Genomic DNA, 19,545 nt, shown 5'->3' with positions numbered 1-19,545 from the left:
GTCTTTGACAGCTCCATTTTTATTTTTTAAAGGCAATGAAACTTGTAGGTACCAACATTAATTCTGAAATTTTCCTGCCTTGGACATTAAGTCCGTTTCGCTGTCGTTTCACGTTGGCTTCTACAAAGCGCTGTCTGGACAGACAAGAAAACACCAAAGGTCAGTAAGACGTTGACATATAAGAAGAAAGTACTAAACACTATCACGAGAAACCACACCAGATTTTATTCGATAAGACCTCTTGCATCTAGCACTTTCTTCTATCCGAGTCTTTCGAAACCACCAAACATCCTAATAACATACGAGGGCAGCGCCAAAATATGAAAGAAACAAAGTAGAGTAACAATTTTTTTTATTATTTTTCCATATAATCCCCCTTAACTGTAATAGAGTTGTTACATCTCTTTATTAACAACTCAATCCCTTTAAAAAAATATTCTTTTGGTTTGTCTGCAAAATGAGCAAAAGCCTCTTTTAAACTCTCGTTAAACCGCCGTCCACGTAAGTCCTTTTTCAAATATCCAAACAAATAATAATCGCTGGGGGTCATATCTCGACTATAGGGAGCATGATCTATCTGTTGGAATCCACACTTTAAAATTGCAGCTTGTGCAACACCAGCAGTATGGACGTTTTGCACGTATGCAGTCTCACAATTTTTGTAATAATGTTGCGTAATATTTACCATTGACAGTGATATTAGTTTCTTTAAAATCTATCACCATCACCTTTTTTGTTGACTGGCAGTCTCTGAATTTTCTTAGAGATGCTTCACCCTTACGACGCCACTCCATTGATTATTTTTTCGATAGAAGGTCATAATAGAGAAGAATAGTTTCATCTCCCGTCATAATAGTTTCTATCAGAGGGTTCGGTTCCGATCCACAGAGTTCCAAAAAAGACCGTGCACACTCTACACGGCGATGTTTTTGAATAACCGAAAGGTTTTTAGGAACCCATCTTGCAATAACGTTATGCATACCTAAATGATCATGCAGGATTCGACGAACAGTTGTATCAGAAAGCTTAGTAATTTCTGAAATTTCCTTGACCTTTAAAAGTCGATCTCTCAATACCACCTCTTCCACAATCTTCCGTTATGACCTGCACTGGTCGACCAGTTCTTGAATCATCTTCAAGGGACTCCTACCTCATTCGAAAACGTTGTGCCCATTCTTTCACTATAGAATACGAAGGAGAAATTTGGTCGTACACACCATCCAGAATTTCTTTAATAATTTTTGGGTGCTAACCCGTCTTTTTTCAAAAACTTTATGAGTGCTCTATACTCAATTTGCGTTATTTGCGACATTTCTTCGGATACGTCTTGTCAATAAAAAACTATTTGACGTAAGACTTCATTTTTTTTTCGCAGCCTACTAAGATATTTAAAAAAAGACAAAGTTTTATCGTCATACTGGAGCTGCATCTATGTCAGGCCGGGGAATTTTGGCGCTAAGCCACCTTTCACTGAAAAAATATATAATTAGAAACCAAAAGTCTTAACAACTAACTAAAAAAAATAAATCAGTTATAATTAAGATACTGCAAGCATTTAATGCCTTTTTGTGAAATATTAAACTTGCTTTGTCTATTTTTTTCTCTCATAATATTTTAATCCTTTCATTTTTATTAGTGAAAAAAATACACGCCTACAAAACCTTCAAAGAACAAACTAAAAGAATCTTGGCTTTTGCATTTACATTTATTTCCTGAAACTATTCAAAACAATGGTAGACCCACTGAAAAATGCCGGAATAAAGTGATAGCGCGAAACAAACTCGCGATCAATAGACAAAAGTTTAAGTCAGGGGCAATAAATTATGATGTTAAATAATTACACACCGTCAACCTTTTTCGTGACGTAAACAATCTTCGACTTTCATTGCTCACGTGTTTGGTTACCACGTGAATTTTAATTGTGTTAGGCGCGCTCAAGTGCAACATAACATACGAAAAGATCCTCGCCGATTTTACGTCATACACTATTTTTGAAACAGGTCAAGTTAAACAGATCATTTTATTATCAGATTAATTCTATTTACCTACATTCGTTGTCGTCGGGAATGGGGCTGAAAAAATTCAAAACGTTCGTTGATTTATCGGTTACGCTCACGTTTAAAATGTCAACACGTGATAGTAATGACTTACAATCCGCGACGTTGACAAAGAGTTACTTAGTTTGTGTGTTTATTAATAACTTTGTTTTGTATCGTAAATAAAGTTACAAAAAAAGAATTAAAAGTTGGTTACAACAAAGCTTATACCACTCTCCTCCCTACGTCTATTTTCCGTATCATTTCAAAGAATGCTAACTGTTTTTATAGCTGGAATTTGCAGTTTCAAACCGAGAGAGAGAGAAATTTGAAGACTTTGGTATGAGAGGGCTACTAAAACAAGGCTGAAAAATTACCAAGCCTGGTAAAAAATGGCTAGATTATAGCCTGCTGTCGCTTGATTTAGAGAAACCCCAATTCATTAATAATTCCATGACGAAAGCTGGTGCTCCAGATTTGCAAAGAATAAAAATTCATAATTTTGACTGTGGCTATGACAAGAATTTCACCACATAAAATACACCAAAAAGTTAAAATATTTAAGGGTAGTTAGAAGTTCCCTTACTAAGATATATAAATCTTTAGTGAATCAATTTTATCTTACGATATTTGTGTTTGGAGTGCTGCAGCGGTTTATCCGCAGCTCTTCAACCAATTGGCCAGAAGCATGTTTTGAAAATAATATTATTCAAAAATACTTCCTTCTAAAGAGTTGTTTACTGAAGCGAAAGTACTAAATATCAACAGAATCTACATTAAAACAGTCATCAGTTGTGAAAGTGAAAAGGTGTTTTTATTATTGCAAAAATGCCGCAGAACTCTGAAATTTGCGAAAAACTGGAAGGTTTGAATTTTGAAATGTCATTTTTTGCATATGTAAAAAAATTCAAGACATATTGCATTCTTATTTTGTGTATTTGTGCTTATTATTATCTATCTAAAAATGTCTCAAATTTGTTTAATTTAACCATGAAAATTTTAATTTAATTATGAAAATTTTTATATTGTTGATTATAATCTCACACGCCCATGATTTCTTGTTTCCTTTAGGAATTATTTACGTGGTTACTCTAGTAACCATTCATTTTTAGGGAATTTTATGAATGACTTATAAGGGCTCTTTTTGTTGGACGTCTATTATTATTATTATTAGCCTTGAATAATAGTCTTAGCCTAGGCTTCGGAATGTAAATACATTTTCTTGTACATTTACATTTTGTTCGTTACGAATAAAGTTGATTATTATTATTATTATTATTACTGCTGAGGCGGTTCGGATACGAGGCGTATACAATTAGTTTGAAAAATAAAGTGGAATAATTCGAATTTGTGACTATATTTAAGATTTGGTAATGCCGTCAACTAATTGTAATCAATAAAAAAGAATTAATGTAATAGTAGTAGTAGTATTAGACTCTTGACTTGTAGGGGACACTAATTGCAATAGTATTAATTAGCCGTCGGTCCTTTAAAATTCGCACATCAGAAGCGAGCTGCGGCTTAGATATAAGAATTTTCAGGCGGAGGCTTTTAAGGAAGGGTTGGAAGGGTAAGTTGTACATATACACTGGTTTAATTGCGAAAATCATTAAAAGTTGCCTGACCAGCTCTCTAGCTTATTTGGTTTGGTACAAAAACTGAAGGTGTGAGAGATTAACACGCGTTACATACGAACAGAAGCAAATAGCTTTTATTCAAAGAGAGATATGCGTCGCATAAAATACAGAAAAAGTCAACGTCTGATGGTCTGATGAACATGTTCGTCGAGTCAGCAAAGTTCATTGATAAATTTTAATTCGACACAATGTTGTTGTTCATATCCAGTTCCATTCATCGCAGTTGATGAAACTGTTACTATGCAACAGCTGATTACTATGCAGAATATCCTCGAAGAACGTGTTTTATTTTTAAAAACAATCGATATTATTATTGATATCAGTTTTTTTTTTTCGAATGATGATTTCTATGTTTCGCCTCGGGAATGGTATCTACGATGTTTTTAATCGCATCCGTGACGTATCTTTATACCGTGTGTCCCGAAGTGAAGCGACGTAGCGACACAAATTTTTCAGAGAAATGGCCTCTGTTATGAAAAATATTACGTTTTTAACAATAGTTGAGAGGAGGGGTTATTACTTTGAAAAATTCTAGGTTTTCGTTAATTTGACGGAGAAACTGTTTTAGCACAACATTAAATTAAATTAAATTAAACAAAATGCCTACAAATTGCAAAACATTTCCATTTACTTCAAAACATTGCAACATATTACAAGACATTGCAGTACAGATTTTTTTCTCCATCTCTTTTTAATTAGTTTATGAAAAAAGACTTTGCACTTTTACAAAATTAGTGTCGGTTTTTGAACTTCATAAAGAAAGTTGGGGTTGAAAGACAGAAAAGGCCAATTAATAAATACGCTGTAAATGTGCCAGCGAAGTTGACGACTAGAATATCTTATTCTTTAAAACTATCCTAAAATTCTTTCACCACTTCATAGCATTTGTACGTTGAAAACCAGATTTATTTTCTTACGGTTCTATAACCGAGAAAAATTTTTAGACAGTCATAAAAATAGCAACAATTATTTATTTCGATTTATTTTAATTTAAATTTTTAATTTAACAAATTACATATTGTTAACCCAATGTTGTGGACAACACGATGAGTGTCCTTAAAGTTCAAAGTTATATTAACAATAACTAAGTATAAAAGCTCTCAAATTTTTACTATTTTTATATATTACCTAATCTATTATTATCTAAGATCGGAATTTAAGTTAGCTGCGAAACTACGGGATCATATAAGAATAGTATATTATGCAACAAGTGCGGTAAAATCCCGGAAATGTTCGACGTGCCTCGGATCCGCGGGAAACGAAACTGACGTGGTAAAGTGACGCTTCCTGCACGCTGTTTTATTTACAATTTTTTTTTCTGAATCAAAATAAAGTTGTTGTGTCTGAGGTAAGTCCAATATATTATGTACTGGGGGTGTGGACACTAATTTCTAGGATAAATAGAATAGTGGTTTCGTTAATAAATATGTGACCGGAAATACCCTGTTTAGAAAATACGGCTCTGCAAAAGTTAGTGATTATTTTATGGAAAATTGTGAGCAGTGGAGTTCTCTTGAAGACGTCTTCCGTAATGACCGGAAGGATGATAATTAACCATGCCATTTCTAGTAGTAAGACAAGATAATTTTGCAACAGCCTGCGACGATGTGCGATATGGTAAAAAAAATTATTTAAAAAGGTTAATTGCCTTATTTGCGGAATACATATGGCCGTTTAGATTGTGGCTAATGATCCATTAGTAAGATTCGATATAGTGTGTCTTTAATATTTATCAAATTTGTTATAACAATGTCGTGTTTTTAAAGTGCGTATTTTTAGAACGCCGCGACCTTGACATTCACATTGACGCTGTGAAATGATTATTATACGTTTCGCTGCGAAGCCCTCAATCAGTATTTAAAAGATGTTTGCGTAGTTCTCGTCATGTGTATTGTTTGAGACGTTTAAGGCAGATCATTTATAAAATATATGACGGTGACATATTGAAACTATGTAAGCTGTCACTATTTGCAAATTTCCCAGCATAGCACTTACGTATTTTGATGTATACGAAGACGAAATAATGATGGAACGATTTCGATTAATTAGATTAAATCAAGAACGAGATAAACATTGCTGTATAAATTAAACCAACAAATCTCAGTATGTTTGTCAAACGATATCGCATTTTTTAAATAACACTTGCATTAATACTAACGCCTATTTTGGGCAAAGAGCATAAAATTCCTGAAAGTGGCGCAGTAGAAATAGTCCAACGGCCGAAAAAGCACCCGCATTTTTCAATACGGTACCTGCATAGTTACTCAACATTTTTTTAAATGGAAATCCTTGTCATCGTCTCCAGAAAAAAATGGAGGATCCTAAGACACACCAAGCAGGAGATAATAATATATATATCAAGTGAAGTTCATTTAAATCTAAAAAAATATACTTGACCCATTGGGTACCTACATATTCCATGTAGATCAAAATTATAATGGACTGCTTGTGTGCCTCTTGGTTTTAAATGGGGTTTGGTTCAAAAAAACATCGACAAACAAACGAATAAAACGGGTTTTCACAGGCGACGAAGAAACTTTCCCAGATTACGAGTTGTGTCATTCCGTTTTATGCGAAACGAAGCAATTATTGACGTGCGAATAGTAATTTTTTTCATGGGAATTTACACTAAAATTCAACAAATTATTCTACCATATCTACGCATTTACATATCTGCATATTTATGACGATGAAGTGTTTTGTTCGCGACTAAAAATGTTTCTACAAATCTCGACAAGAAATACACTTCCTTCAGGTTCCGACAAATTTCCATATAGTTGTTGGGCACAACAAACCCAACTCCAGATGCGTATTATTTCACTTGCTATTATTGCGGAAAGGTATGGGATTCAGAGACGAATAACGCCAATTATTTGCACAATAAGATCATCTAAGCTTGTTGATGTCTTTTCAAGGTCAAACGTCAAAACAATTTCGTTACTGGATCCTAAACCCCATAGAGCCAATTGCACACGTTGCTCGTATATTTTTTAACCGTATGTTTGTTGAACAATAAAGATACTTCTCGAAGTAAACGGTGTTAATTATTGTTCACTTAGTTAAAATATAAGACGCGTCGCTTTGACGTCATTTGCAAGTTGATTTTCCGTCGTTTTTCCTCGAAAATTAATCAATGACCGAGGATTATGAACGTGTTTTCAATATGTCGGCAGCAAATATGGGCGAGAGTAATTCGTCGTTGACGTAATGCATTTGTAGGTAATCGTTCCTAAATTAGTTCATAAATATGCAAATACTTTACGTTGATATGTAAATCCACGCGCTTTGTTGATAACAAGTTGATATTCCACTGACGAAATAGTACATGGTCCTATAACGGTAACAATCGACGTAAACGGTAATTTGTCAATAGGAGTTCGCGAGGCTTCTCCAGCCCATTCAAAGTGGAACTATAATGTCGATTTGCGGCTTTGGAAAGGTACTAGAGTTGAAAGAAAAATATAGTTTATCAAGACTACACATATTTTTATCAACACCCGTAGAGCGTCGCTTTTGACTTTTCTACCAAAAAGGGAAACCGAAAAATTTGATCCTTCGTTAAACCTAACAAAAATAAAAATTTATCTTTCAAGCCAGCATGAGTTTGCTTAAATCGGACACTTCGCTGCATTAAAACAAAACTTAAAACGGAGTTTTTTAGGCCTTCTAATTGTTCCAAGTTAAAGCTTACTGTGAGAATCTTCCGAGACATCAAGTTTATGATTGACCCATATAGCAATTAGATAGTGGCCATATTAATACGGTAAAAATTGGTGGGCCGCAGGAGGCATTCATATTCTCGTAGAGAAGGTAATGATTTTCCGCGCATCCAAACTCATTGACGATCTGTCAATGGCCAAGGTCACTGGTTAAAAACTAAATTTTTAGTCTAGTGCATGAACATGTTGAATGGACCTTCTCAAATTCCTGTATTATCAACATCGCCTCCTAGAGATAAAATGCGGAGCATAAAAATAATTTCCAGTAACAGCTATATTTATGAGAAATATCAATAATCAGAAATGTTTGAAAAGGACTCAACACGGCAATAATGACAATAATAATAATAATCATAATAATAGTTGCTATAAAAAATTAGAAAGTTGTATTAATTTGTGAGAAAAGGGGTAATAATAGAGAAAATCCGAGTAAACGCATTGACTGCATTTGACTCAAAAAGGTGCCGAGTGAAAATATCGCCATGTACTTTTTAATTGTCAAGAATGAAGCCCAATTCAGAACCGAATTTATTCTGTTAAAACACTCAATTTAGACCACGACTTAGGTATACGCAGAGATCTGCATCCGGTGGTGCGGAATGTGGTGGAACTTTTCCTTCTTGTCCATACGCGGATTGAAGACGATTTATTACGTTGCTTTATTTTTTAAAATTTGAATCTGGAACACGATAAAAGGAAATATTGCGCAGACAATGACGGCAAGCCGCATGTGTAACTGCAGCCGAATTAAATTTGTCCATAATTGGCGAATTTTTCAAGTTTTTCGGTAATTTAGAAAGTCCCGTTATCGCCTACATTTCGTTAGCCGATTTCTTATGAAACCGACGACTTCGAACGGAAAAAAATGCAAGCGATTGCTCAAAAGTGCCGAATAACACAAAACCAACGGTATGTAAAACCTGCCTCGATTTTTCCTATTCAAAAGCGGCGTTCTAACATTTGAAATTGTGTAATAATTAAAACAACTGGGGCATCGGGTTCAAGGCACGCGCAATTGTTCTCCGCCAGGTACTGAAAGTTGCGCAAATTATTTATTTACGCCTTGAAAATATTTTATATATTTACGTGCGAAAACGTTCGAGTCATTTACCAAGCCGCCGCGAAATAAATAAAACACCTACATCTTCGATCGGTTTCAATTTGTTCCTTTTTTTGCGCAATTTGTTCCGCGCGACATACTAAAGGTTTCATTAATTTTTCCACCTACGCGGTTTACGTGGCAATTCTGCCCGTCGCTTTTTCACTACGCGCTATGTTTTTGCAAAATCATATTTAACGTTTATGTTCCTTGGTCTACTATCTGAGATGTCGTCGCTTGAATGGAATAGAAGATAACATGTAGGAGAAAAACAATGCAATATGTGGGTAAGGAGTCAAATAAAGCCACATACATACTTATATGACATTTTTATGAACTACTTTAACTTTTGTAATACCCGAGGTAATACCTAAATCAATATCGCTTTGAAATGCCTAAAAACCGAGAGCCAACATAATCAATGACTTAAGTCTCCCTCCTCGAAAATATGAATGAAAATTCACTTGTCGTTTGGCAATAGAAGGGATATTACAATGTGGCGGCTCCAGACAATATATGTATCTAACATATCTCTTAATATTTCGATATCGATATAGGGGTTTTAATTTCAATGGAGGTCCAAGTTGTAAATGCAGAAGAAGACTCTCATTATCCGAGCGATGGTACGGTCCGGCTTAGTTCAGACAACGAAGATCCTAGTGTATTGTCAGTACAATAGAATCGAGCAAATATTGCATGATGCACATGAAATATGTGACGAAAACTCGATTCTAGTGATATAAATGATGAATTTCAAATACACTAACACTAATTAACGCTCTGGCTTTCGATGAGCTGAGTATTTGTGCTGCAACTGGTTCGATTATTAGAAGTGAAAGCAGTTATGCACTTGATGAATGGAACCGGTCCTCACATTGCCTAAGCGGTTAGTATGATATAAATAAAACTTGGAAAGCCCACCAATCTAAACGTTGGAAAGGTGAAAAGGAAAAAAAAAGAAGCTGCTATATTATTTACACACCTGGGCTGGAAGACCCACTACTATCATATGGTGACACGAATCATGGTCAACTGTGCGTTTTAGGGGGTGTTTTTTTTCGATGTATAGAACTTTAAGTTACAATAAAACAACGATGGATTATTCGATTGACATGAATTTTATTTATCCGAAAGATAATCTTGTGGCATTAAATTTTAAATATAATTTCTGGCATATGACCGCCACGGCTGGCGCGGATGTAGTCCAATCTGGACGTCCAATTTTCGGCCCAAAAATCATCGGTTATCAACCCTCTTGTTACACTGCACCCAGAAATACCTTACCTCTATTCTTCTCTCTAAAAATTTCGATATTATAGATATCAAGCGTTCCATCACAAAATACACTTCGCCAAAAACTTTCGAAAAAAATGAGTCCGACACAACTCTACACTTGCCACATCCTTCCTTATATTCAAAACATCACTGGCCACATATCAAAAGTACTATATAATGTTAAAACCAGATTTACCAATTGTCCAAAAATCTCCCAACATCTTCGATCCATCAAAGACAAAATTCCGTTTGAGATGTCAGGGGTTTACAACATTCCATGCGTATGGGGCAAAGAATACATTGGAGGGACCGGACGAAAAACATCAACCAAGAACACGAAAGAGCCGACAAATAAACTATAAGCAGTTGCCGAACACAATCACGAAACAGAACAAAATTTTATTCGATAAAACTAAACTGCATGTGATCAATTCTTCTACCAACGAAAAATCCGAGATTCTATAGAATCCATAAAAATCTTTAAGCAATCAAACCGCGACTCAGTTCTTTACTTATCACCAATATGGGAATCAGTCATCCGAGAAGATGTTTATACCCCACATGTAGCTCCGCCACCCTCAAACATCATAAGGGGTGTTTTTTTTTCGATGTATAGAACTTTAAGTTGCAATAAAACAACGATGGATTATTCATTGATATGAATTTTATTTATCCGAAAGAAAATCTTGTGGCATTACATTTTAAATATGATTTCTGGCATATGAACGCCACGGCTGGCGCGGATGTAGTCCAATCTGGACGTCAAATTTTCGTATATTGGCAATAACACGGCGAATGTTGTCTTCCAAATGGTCAATCGTTTGTGGCTTATCCGCATAGACCAATGACTTTACACAGCTCCACAGAAAGTAGTCTAGCGGTGTTAAATCACAAGATCTTGGAGGCCAATTCACAGGTCCAAAACGTGAAATTAGGCGGTCACCGAACGTGTCTTTCAATAAATCGATTGTGGCACGAGCTGTGTGACATGTTGCGCCGTCTTGTTGAAACCACATCTCCTGGATATCATGGTTATTCAATTCAGGAATGAAAGAGTTAGTAATCATAGCTCTTTACCGATAACCATTGACTGTAACGTTCTTAGCCATTATCGTTTTTGAAGAAGTATGGACCAATGATTCCACCAGCCCATAAAGCGCAGCAAACAGTCAGTTTTTCTGGATGTAACGGTGTTTCGACATACACACACGGTAGTTTTGTTTGTTGACGTAGCCAGTCAACTGTTGCCACAAATGCGCTTCATCGCTAAACAAAATTCGCTTATGAAAATCGGGAACAACGGCAATCGCGTTTTGGGCCCATTTGATGAACCTACGCCTTACTTGATGATCGTTTGGCTTCAATTCTTGCACGAGTTGGATTTTGTAAGCACGTAAACCAAGATCCTTCCGCAAAATCTTCCATAAAGTGGATAGACAGATCCAATTCCTGTGCTCGATGGCGGATGGACTCATTCGGGTCCTCCTCAATGCTAAGCTCTACAACAGCAATAGCTTCTTCTGTACGCACCGTACGGCATCTCTGGGGATGCGAGTCATCAATAAGAGTAAACGCGGTGCGAAAACGTTCCATGGTTAATTGAATTAACTGCTCTGATGGACGATTTTATCGACGATAAAATGGATGTAGTGCGCGATACGTATTCCGCACAGAACCATTATTTTCGAAATAAAATTGCACTATTTGCAAGCGTTGTTCAGGCGTGAGTCTATTCATGGTGAATTGCGAAACCAAACTGAGAATAAATCACTTGACAGCTGTTAAATCGGTAGCCATCTTGAACAGTAATGCCAACTTAAAGTTCTATACATCGAAAAAAAAACACCCATTACATCTGGGTTTCTATGTATGTATGCCGGAGGTGTCCGCAAATTTTTTTCGCTTAATCGGCTGTATTGAGAAATAATTTTAATTAAAGCTACAATTAAGTTGGCAAAGATTGTCGAATAGCCCAGAATTTCATCGCCGCACTAAACATCGGAGAGTCGGTGCTTGAAGATTCTCTCGCCCTAAAGAAAGTATCATCCGGAAAATAAACTAGCTGATCGTCACAAGAAACCGCTTTTTAGATATTTGACTATACAAACCAGGAGATCTATGGGTTTGGTAAAATGAAAAAAAGGGGTTACAATCTTTTAGAATTAGTCTAATGATTTTTAAGCAAGGCACCTACAGAGTAATATTTCTTGCTACAGGCAGAAGCTATGATTTGAAATTTTGAAATATTTTAAGAAGAAAAATTCAAAGTGTTTTTGCATTGTTTTATTAAGTGAGGTACCAAAATACCACAAATTATGTTCATACACATTTTCATCTCCTGTTTTATGCGTTAACATTTTTTATTTCCCTTCTGTATGTTGCCTTTCACGAATCGATCTCCTTCTTCTCCGCTTCTTTTGTTGCATCAACAGAGGGAACGCAGAATAAACTTCCTGCTAATCTGTCGAAGATCCTACATTTTGAAGCAAGATTCTTTACAAAAAGTCTAGGTTGGTATGCCACAAACAAAACCGTCATTTTTAAAAACTGTTCAGCACAAACACTGCAGGCTTCTATGCAGATACCAATACGTCATTTTTCTCTAGCAACTGTTTTGTTGCCGAAAGCAACGAACAAATTAAAACATGTCGCTATTTTGCCGGCGAGTCAACTGTTGCCGGCAGTTTCCAAGAAATATATAGCGCACTTATTAAAACCTGCCACAGCGCACGGGTGATTGTTTATCTGCCAACTCAGTTGATTTTTGCTCTTAACTGTTAAAACTCCCGATGCTCATTCGGAAGTAATTGAAGAATTTTACACACTTAAAAACGGATGAACCTGACACATCAGCAAAATTATGGCGAACTAGGAAGAGCTGGCAACAATTTTCATTCACAATTTTTAATTACCAGCAAACCAATTTGCTCTAGCTCCAGGTCCAGCACCGGTCCTTTAATTCAAACAAATACGACAGAAAATTAGGCTAAACAAGGTAATCTTCATCGATTTTGTACGACCGTGAAAACGACAATGATCCACTTCGGTTTTGGGTAGATTTTGTTTGACGAACAATGCAGAAACCAACAGCGTAGCTTGTGGGCCTCTTTAAAAACGCATTCTCCCACAATAAAAATCGATCGACTATCGAAACGTAAATGCGCTTAAGTAACAACCAGAGCTAGGCCGTTGCGTGGATATTTAAAATGTCCTTGGGAGTATTCCTCGCATTCGGTACCAGCCCATATATAAGTATGTATAAGTACTCCTTGGTAGAGACGAACATGTTCTCAGTGCGGCAAGTGAAAGGGAAATGATCAAGACGGCCCCGGTTGGAATTCGCCTTTACTAAAATGGCCGAACACCTTTTTCGATCTTTTATTTGATCGACGGCCTTTTGAACATATGTTATCTAACGCGCCCGTCTCCCTCCCCGTCGTCGTTCCGCTCGAATCGAAAGTAAACCTCAAATATATTGTTCGTCGCCTGCATTTTCGGATTACTTTGCGGCCCACGTATACGACGTTCTGACGTCGGATATGCGTAACACGATTGTAGTCAGGATTAAACACGGCGAACAATGGGACGTTTAAACTTCGGTACAACGTTTCCCAAATACATTGATGCTCGACCACACCGAACTTTGCGACCTCGTTTGCCACATACACAGGCGATAAAAGGTTGAATATACCGTCGGTTTATTTCTGAAAACCTCAAGAAGTTATTTTTTTTTATTTTGTGTGTAGAGAGGTGAACATCCATATGTTCCGAACGAACATATTAAGGTGTATTTACACTGTGTGAATATTTGTATCTTCCCACCATTAGATTTTACCAGTTGACTCGCCCGCTTTTTTATTTTGGATTTGATAATGATGCTACGAACTAAGAACAGAACCTATAACAGTTTTTTCTAAGAGTATGCGAAAGAACTTGACAATGTTTTATGGTTATGTTATGTTTTGTATTTTGTTTACTGCTGAACAGTTTGTAAAGTGCTAACCAAACACAAAATCATAAAGTGTGTTTAAAACAAAATGACAATTTAACTTAAATCTAGAAGAACATCTTACTAATATATGAATATTTTTGTAGATGTATAACTTAATGACGCAACAGCAAAAGTAGCAATAGAGCTAATAACATATTTTTTAATATTATGTTTTTTGTTAATTATAGTAAATGAGAAGTACTTTTTGATCTTGATATAATAAGCACATTAGACAATGTATAGAAGACTATCATCAGGGCGATTTTTTATTGTTTTGTCTGCAGCAAACAAATCTTAAAAGTCATAATTATATCCTTAATTCGTATGTATGTCCGATTTTGAATTAGGGGAAATTCTTTTTAATTTGTTCATTGTATGTTGAAATTTTAAAACTTCCTTGAAAATGTATCCAAATCAAAATTTATAAGACATTATAAAAACACGGTTGGGTAAAAAATAAAAGAAATAAAAACATGGAATAACCAAAAAATTCCAAAGTAAAGGAGAATGAACATATAAAGGCGGAAATCTTGTTGGGCTGTTTGATTCGATAACTGACAATCGAACAGAAAACGAGTATGTAGTAGTTGCAAAACATGTTTGCCGACTTGGGCGACAACCGGACTCGCTTTGATACGGGGGCTGCTGAACTCTGAGACCCCAGGTGCATATACTGACTATGGAAACCGGACAGGTCCTTAATGTTCACAGAGCCAGGTGTGCATAGATCACATTTTAGTATATAATTCTTATCTTCGGTTTTGAAATTGAAAAGGTTTTTTCTAATTTAAAAGTAGCAAATAGAGAAACTTCTATTTCTAAGACACTAAAAAAAGTAAATTTGTAACCCTTATTATGCATTTACTTAAAAAAAAAAATGGATTAGTAACTACGTCAAACTGCCAAACTTCCTGTCAACGTTGTTTTGCATTTAATAGGATACGTAAAAATGGCGACCTATATTTATTATGGAATAATACCTAAACGGTTGGAAAAACTTCGTCACGGGTAAAACATAATCTAACGCTAAAAAGTGGGAAGGCTTTATTTATTGGTTAGTAGGGGAGAGTCGGGAGGTTTGGGTCAATAGCAAAATTACTTTCCAAACACATTTTATATTTTATGTGCGCCTTCACATACGCCTATACAATATCAAAACTGATTTCTGTTGCAACCGCTGTGCAGCTGTGAGCGGTCGATATCTACGGTGATAAAATCGATTTTTTGACCAGGTAAGTTATTTAAGAAAAAAAATTATCTTTCATCACTTTTTCATTTTATCATTCGATATGGCACGAGAGGTACTTTTGCACTCCTAATTTGGTTTTTTTTTTTAGTAAATAATACAAGAGCAACACATAACCTAACATCATTTTGAGCGGGAAATTCGAGCACATTTTTGTATGAGTCAGAAAAGTGCGGGTTGTTTGAATCATGACCCAAATCTCCCGCATGATACGGAGATTTGGATCATGCATTTATCCAAATAAAATCACTAGTTGTATAGCGATATAACAGTCGTTTACCAATTCTTTCTTATTACATTGTAGGCTGAATACGATGCCGCGGAAATACACTCACTAAAAGGATTGAAGGCCTCGAAAAACCAAGGAGCAAATTAAATTTGCGGTCAGTTGTGTTCTTAAAAATGGAATAAAAGTTACCCGAGTGGTTGACGATTTTGGCTTCAGTTTTTCATCACTACAGAGACATGTAAGTAAAGCCAAAGTTCTTTCCGAAGAGGAGCAGGACAATTACGAATATGAAGCCAATGTTTCATTTAGACAAATTTTCACTCCAAAACGCGAGTACAGTAAAATACATTACGGTCTAGATATTAAACAAACGAGACAGTTTGCATACGAATTGGCTAAGCGATTGGGCTTACCCACCGGAATGGGATGAACACAAATCTGCAGGACCGCAATAAAAACCTGTCGTTGAGGCATCCAGAAGCTTTATATTGGATAAGCATAAATTTTTGGCCGGAAATATTTTCAATCTCGACGAGACGGGATCCAGCACTGTTTATGAACGTTCAAGAGTTATTGCTAAGAAAGGACAGAATAACAAGTGCAAAAAGAGGCCAATTAATTATCGTATGTTGCATGGTCAATGCTGCAGGAAACACTTTGCCTCCTGTCATAGTCCCCTAAAAAGATTAAAAGATCATATCATACCAAAGGTTTTGACCCCTCTGTCAATGGATTGACAACTGGTGACTACATTGTAGTGAAAGCAATCGAAAAGTGTCGCCTGATATTCATGTTCTGTCAATTTTATGAGAGGAAGAGGAAACTCTCTGAAGATAAATTGGATGACATTCTGTATATATGTAAATATTGACCTGCGACTACCACCTCCAGTTCCAATCGGAGGTACTGGCCGGTCTGTGCAACATAAAGCCTTTGAAGTTGATTTAAGTTGTATTATAAATTTACGTTAATGTATGCATTTATTACCATAACTTTTATGTTCGTTATGTTAGTTAGTTACTTACAAATGTTTCTCCCTACTTTTGATAGTACCATTATTACCTAAAAATAAATTTTTCATATGAGTGACTACACACCCAAACATCCCACACTACCTACCCAAATGTCCCGCATGCAGGACGTATGTGTTCTATTTCAAATTTTTTCCATAGGTTCTATAATATATGCTCTACACGATAGTGCTTAATTTACTGATTAATTTGATTACTAAAATGAAGTGAAAATTGACACAAACCTCCCGACCTTCCCTTGCACCTTAACAAAATGGCCAAAGCAATTATCAAAACAAAAAAAAATGCTCTGCTCGACTCCATGCTTAATTTACTACAACATTCAATAGAGCTTTACGTCAATGAAACAATAACCTTTTTAAAAGCCGTCAATTATTTCAAATGTACGGGAGCATTTATGATGTGGTAGTTACATATAGGATAATTATAGGACTGTAAAGTCATTAACCTATTGATATTCATCTGATAACATTATGCGGAGAGTGTTGCCGAATTAATCTGAATGATCCTTTCGGCAGGTTTTGAGTAATAATTACGGTGACTTTTGCACAGCGGTCGCCACAAAGGCAGATCGCAGCAAGAATTTTTTCCAGTTGTTTATTGTACTGTACGACGCTACGGACAATTAAACAATAATCGTATCGATTACTCTGCAAAATATGTGAAGTATAACTAATACATATAATTAAACTACCTACCCATTCACATGAATAATTTGTCAAAGGAAATGACTAGTCGTACGGAAATTTGCTACTTGATTTAACGCTTTTTTCAATCCTCTTTGAGGAAAAGAGAAAACGCGACAATTTCGTAACAGCTTTTTATTTAAGCTCGTTACCGGTTAGACAGCCATCTTCCTATAACGTATTAACGTACGTTTTCCAAGGGGTACGCAAAGATATAAATGCGACGACAGCGTGGGGTTGACAATCGATTTTTCGAGAGATTTTTTTTTATTATTATGAGGAGGAGAAGGGGTCCCTTTACTCCAAAGCTGCCGATAAATGCGCGCCATTTATCAAACTGTTATCCGTACCTTTACCGAATACACAAAAATTAAAAAATATGGAAATGGAAAACTTTCTTATGAGCTTGAATTTACTTACCTCTATTGATGACATTTTAACGAATACAATTTATGACGAGCAAACGGGGACAAAGCCTAAAAAAAAGAGGGCCCACGGCTTGTATGCTTTGATTGATTTTTTCATAGGTTTGTTTTCTTTCTTTCTCGCTCTTTTTTATCCCAAATGAGACATACAAAACGAGGATTTACTACCAGGGGAGACTCGAAATTTTGTGTGGCTCGAGACGGTCCTCGGGTTTCTCTCCACAAAATGATAAACGAAATTAATAATACAAATTAAAAATTAAAAGAAGCAAACCAGGTTTTACATAGTCGAGTAGAAGAGTTTTAAGATTAATTTAAAAAATACCTATTTTTGAAATTTTGCTTTTTCGTCAATTTATCGGCTGATATGTGCGAAAAACAGGAAAAACGATTTTAACAAAGTATATCACGAGTACGTAATGCATATCTAATTTTAAAATCAAAATGGTTTATTTAATTTATTTCCCCAAAATGTGCGGTCAAAGTAGGTCATTATATGTCCCAACTTTAAATGTCCTTTGCTGATGATGATTGTTTTACCAAAACGTGCGTTCAGTTAGGCACATGGATTACTTATTTACAGAGGATTCAGGGATGCAGGCTTCATATGATAGAGTAATTATTTGATTGTCATCTCCAAGGTTGGTATCGGTAAAGGTTTTGTTCTGTGGAAACAATAAAAGCACAAACTTACCAAGAGTAATATACTCGGTAGTAAAAGTTTAATGAGACCGTTATGATAGGGGAAATTTACAAAACTGAGATAACACTTGTCTCCGATTTAAAAACTACTGTGAATATGTTATTATATCGTTATTTTTTATCTTTGGCCAAAGCCGCTAAAATGAAACTCGCCCTGCAAACTACGAGGAAACAATTATAAATTATTAAACTATATATACCACTGATACTAACTTATTTGAAGCCCACATTACCGGCGATTGTTTTCAATAAAAAATATCTAAGCTTGTACTTCGGTGAAAAAGAGATGGTGGGATATATCAAAATGACAAATATTCAATAGCCGAGCTTTGAATTTTTTGCGTCATCTTCATATCTTACTGTTTCCTTAAATCAATTCGCTGCTCGGGAATAAAATTTAAAAAAAAAGTGCCGTCGAAACGATGCTTGCGAACGTTAGTCGCCAGAGATACACTTCGATACCACCGCAACAAATACGCGCACGCGATGACCTGAAAAAAAAAACCGGGAAGCATATGGCTACCAACCTGTAGGACTTCGGACGTTCCGTCGATATCGGTATCCAAGTCGGACACCTGAAGGCCGCAATCGTCTTCGGACGGTGCCGAAAAATCGGAAAACACACTGCTGCCGCAACTGTTGCCGGAATCGTCCGCGTTAAACGGTTCCACCACGACAGCCAAATTGGCGGCCCGGCTAGTTGACTTCATGCCGCCAGAAGAAAAACGCACTCCGCGCGTCTGCTGCAAAATTGGAGATAACACTTTTTTTTTTCTTCGGAACACACTACTTGATGAAGCAGAGAGTAGATAGAGAGAGCGAGCGACCGACACCGACCACACCGATCAAGTATTCGCGGCGCACTGTGGTTGCGCGCGTTTCTGGAAAACTCTTCTGCCACTGCCTGGCCGACGCGACGCTGATCCGCGCACCCGACGTTTCACAAACGACGTGTTGCGTCGTAGCGCGAGACCCGCGGGAAACGTGATGGAAGAGGCGACGGGATTGTTATCAGCGTTGCCAACGTCACCAAGTTACTAGCAAGATTGCTTTCGAAAAATCTTAGCTGGGCGGAGCAAGCTCGTAGAGCGTAGCGCCAAGTAGCTTTTTATTTTAAAATGAAAGAGTTTCACGGTTTCTCGTCGGCATTGTTTTTCTATCGTGCTCCCGCGGACCACTATGGAACTTTCGCAAAATCGATGCAATTATATTGTGTGCACACCTTGTAATTCACTTAGATAGACGAAACCTGGAACTCTCTCTCCTCACAATTTAAGATATTATTTGGACCAAATTTTTAAAATTTTTATAGTTTTTCATTAACGGCTAATAATGGACAAACGAAAACGGCAATTTTCAGGGTCTTTTAGATTTGTTGTTGTACATAATTGGAAAAATGCCGGAAATTGAGGTTATAGGTCGGGATCTCCCACGTTTCCAGGTCCAACAATTTTTCCAAAATAGTAAAT

General features: G+C 36.3%; 1 protein-coding gene across 2 annotated transcripts in view; it reads right to left on the bottom strand.

Annotated features, from left to right (window-relative positions):
• Window positions 1–19,007, bottom strand: part of LOC132701518 (terminal nucleotidyltransferase 5C) — a 66,684-nt gene extending 47,677 nt beyond the window's left edge. The window contains exon 1 of one of the 2 annotated variants that reach the window (XM_060669500.1): window positions 18,695–19,007. In XM_060669500.1, coding sequence (XP_060525483.1) covers window positions 18,695–18,786 — 92 coding nt within the window. In that variant the 5' untranslated portion in view covers window positions 18,787–19,007. Of the gene's footprint in view, window positions 1–18,603 lie in introns of both variants that reach the window. The other variant, XM_060669499.1, reaches the window with a different exon arrangement.
• Between the last annotated feature and the right edge of the window lie 538 nt (window positions 19,008–19,545).

The sequence above is a fragment of the Cylas formicarius genome, unplaced genomic scaffold (assembly GCF_029955315.1).
Source record: "Cylas formicarius isolate icCylForm1 unplaced genomic scaffold, icCylForm1.1 PGA_scaffold_4__25_contigs__length_36172078, whole genome shotgun sequence".
In the NCBI taxonomy this organism is placed as follows: Eukaryota; Metazoa; Arthropoda; class Insecta; order Coleoptera; family Brentidae; genus Cylas; species Cylas formicarius.
This window is presented reverse-complemented; position numbering and strand designations above follow the sequence as displayed.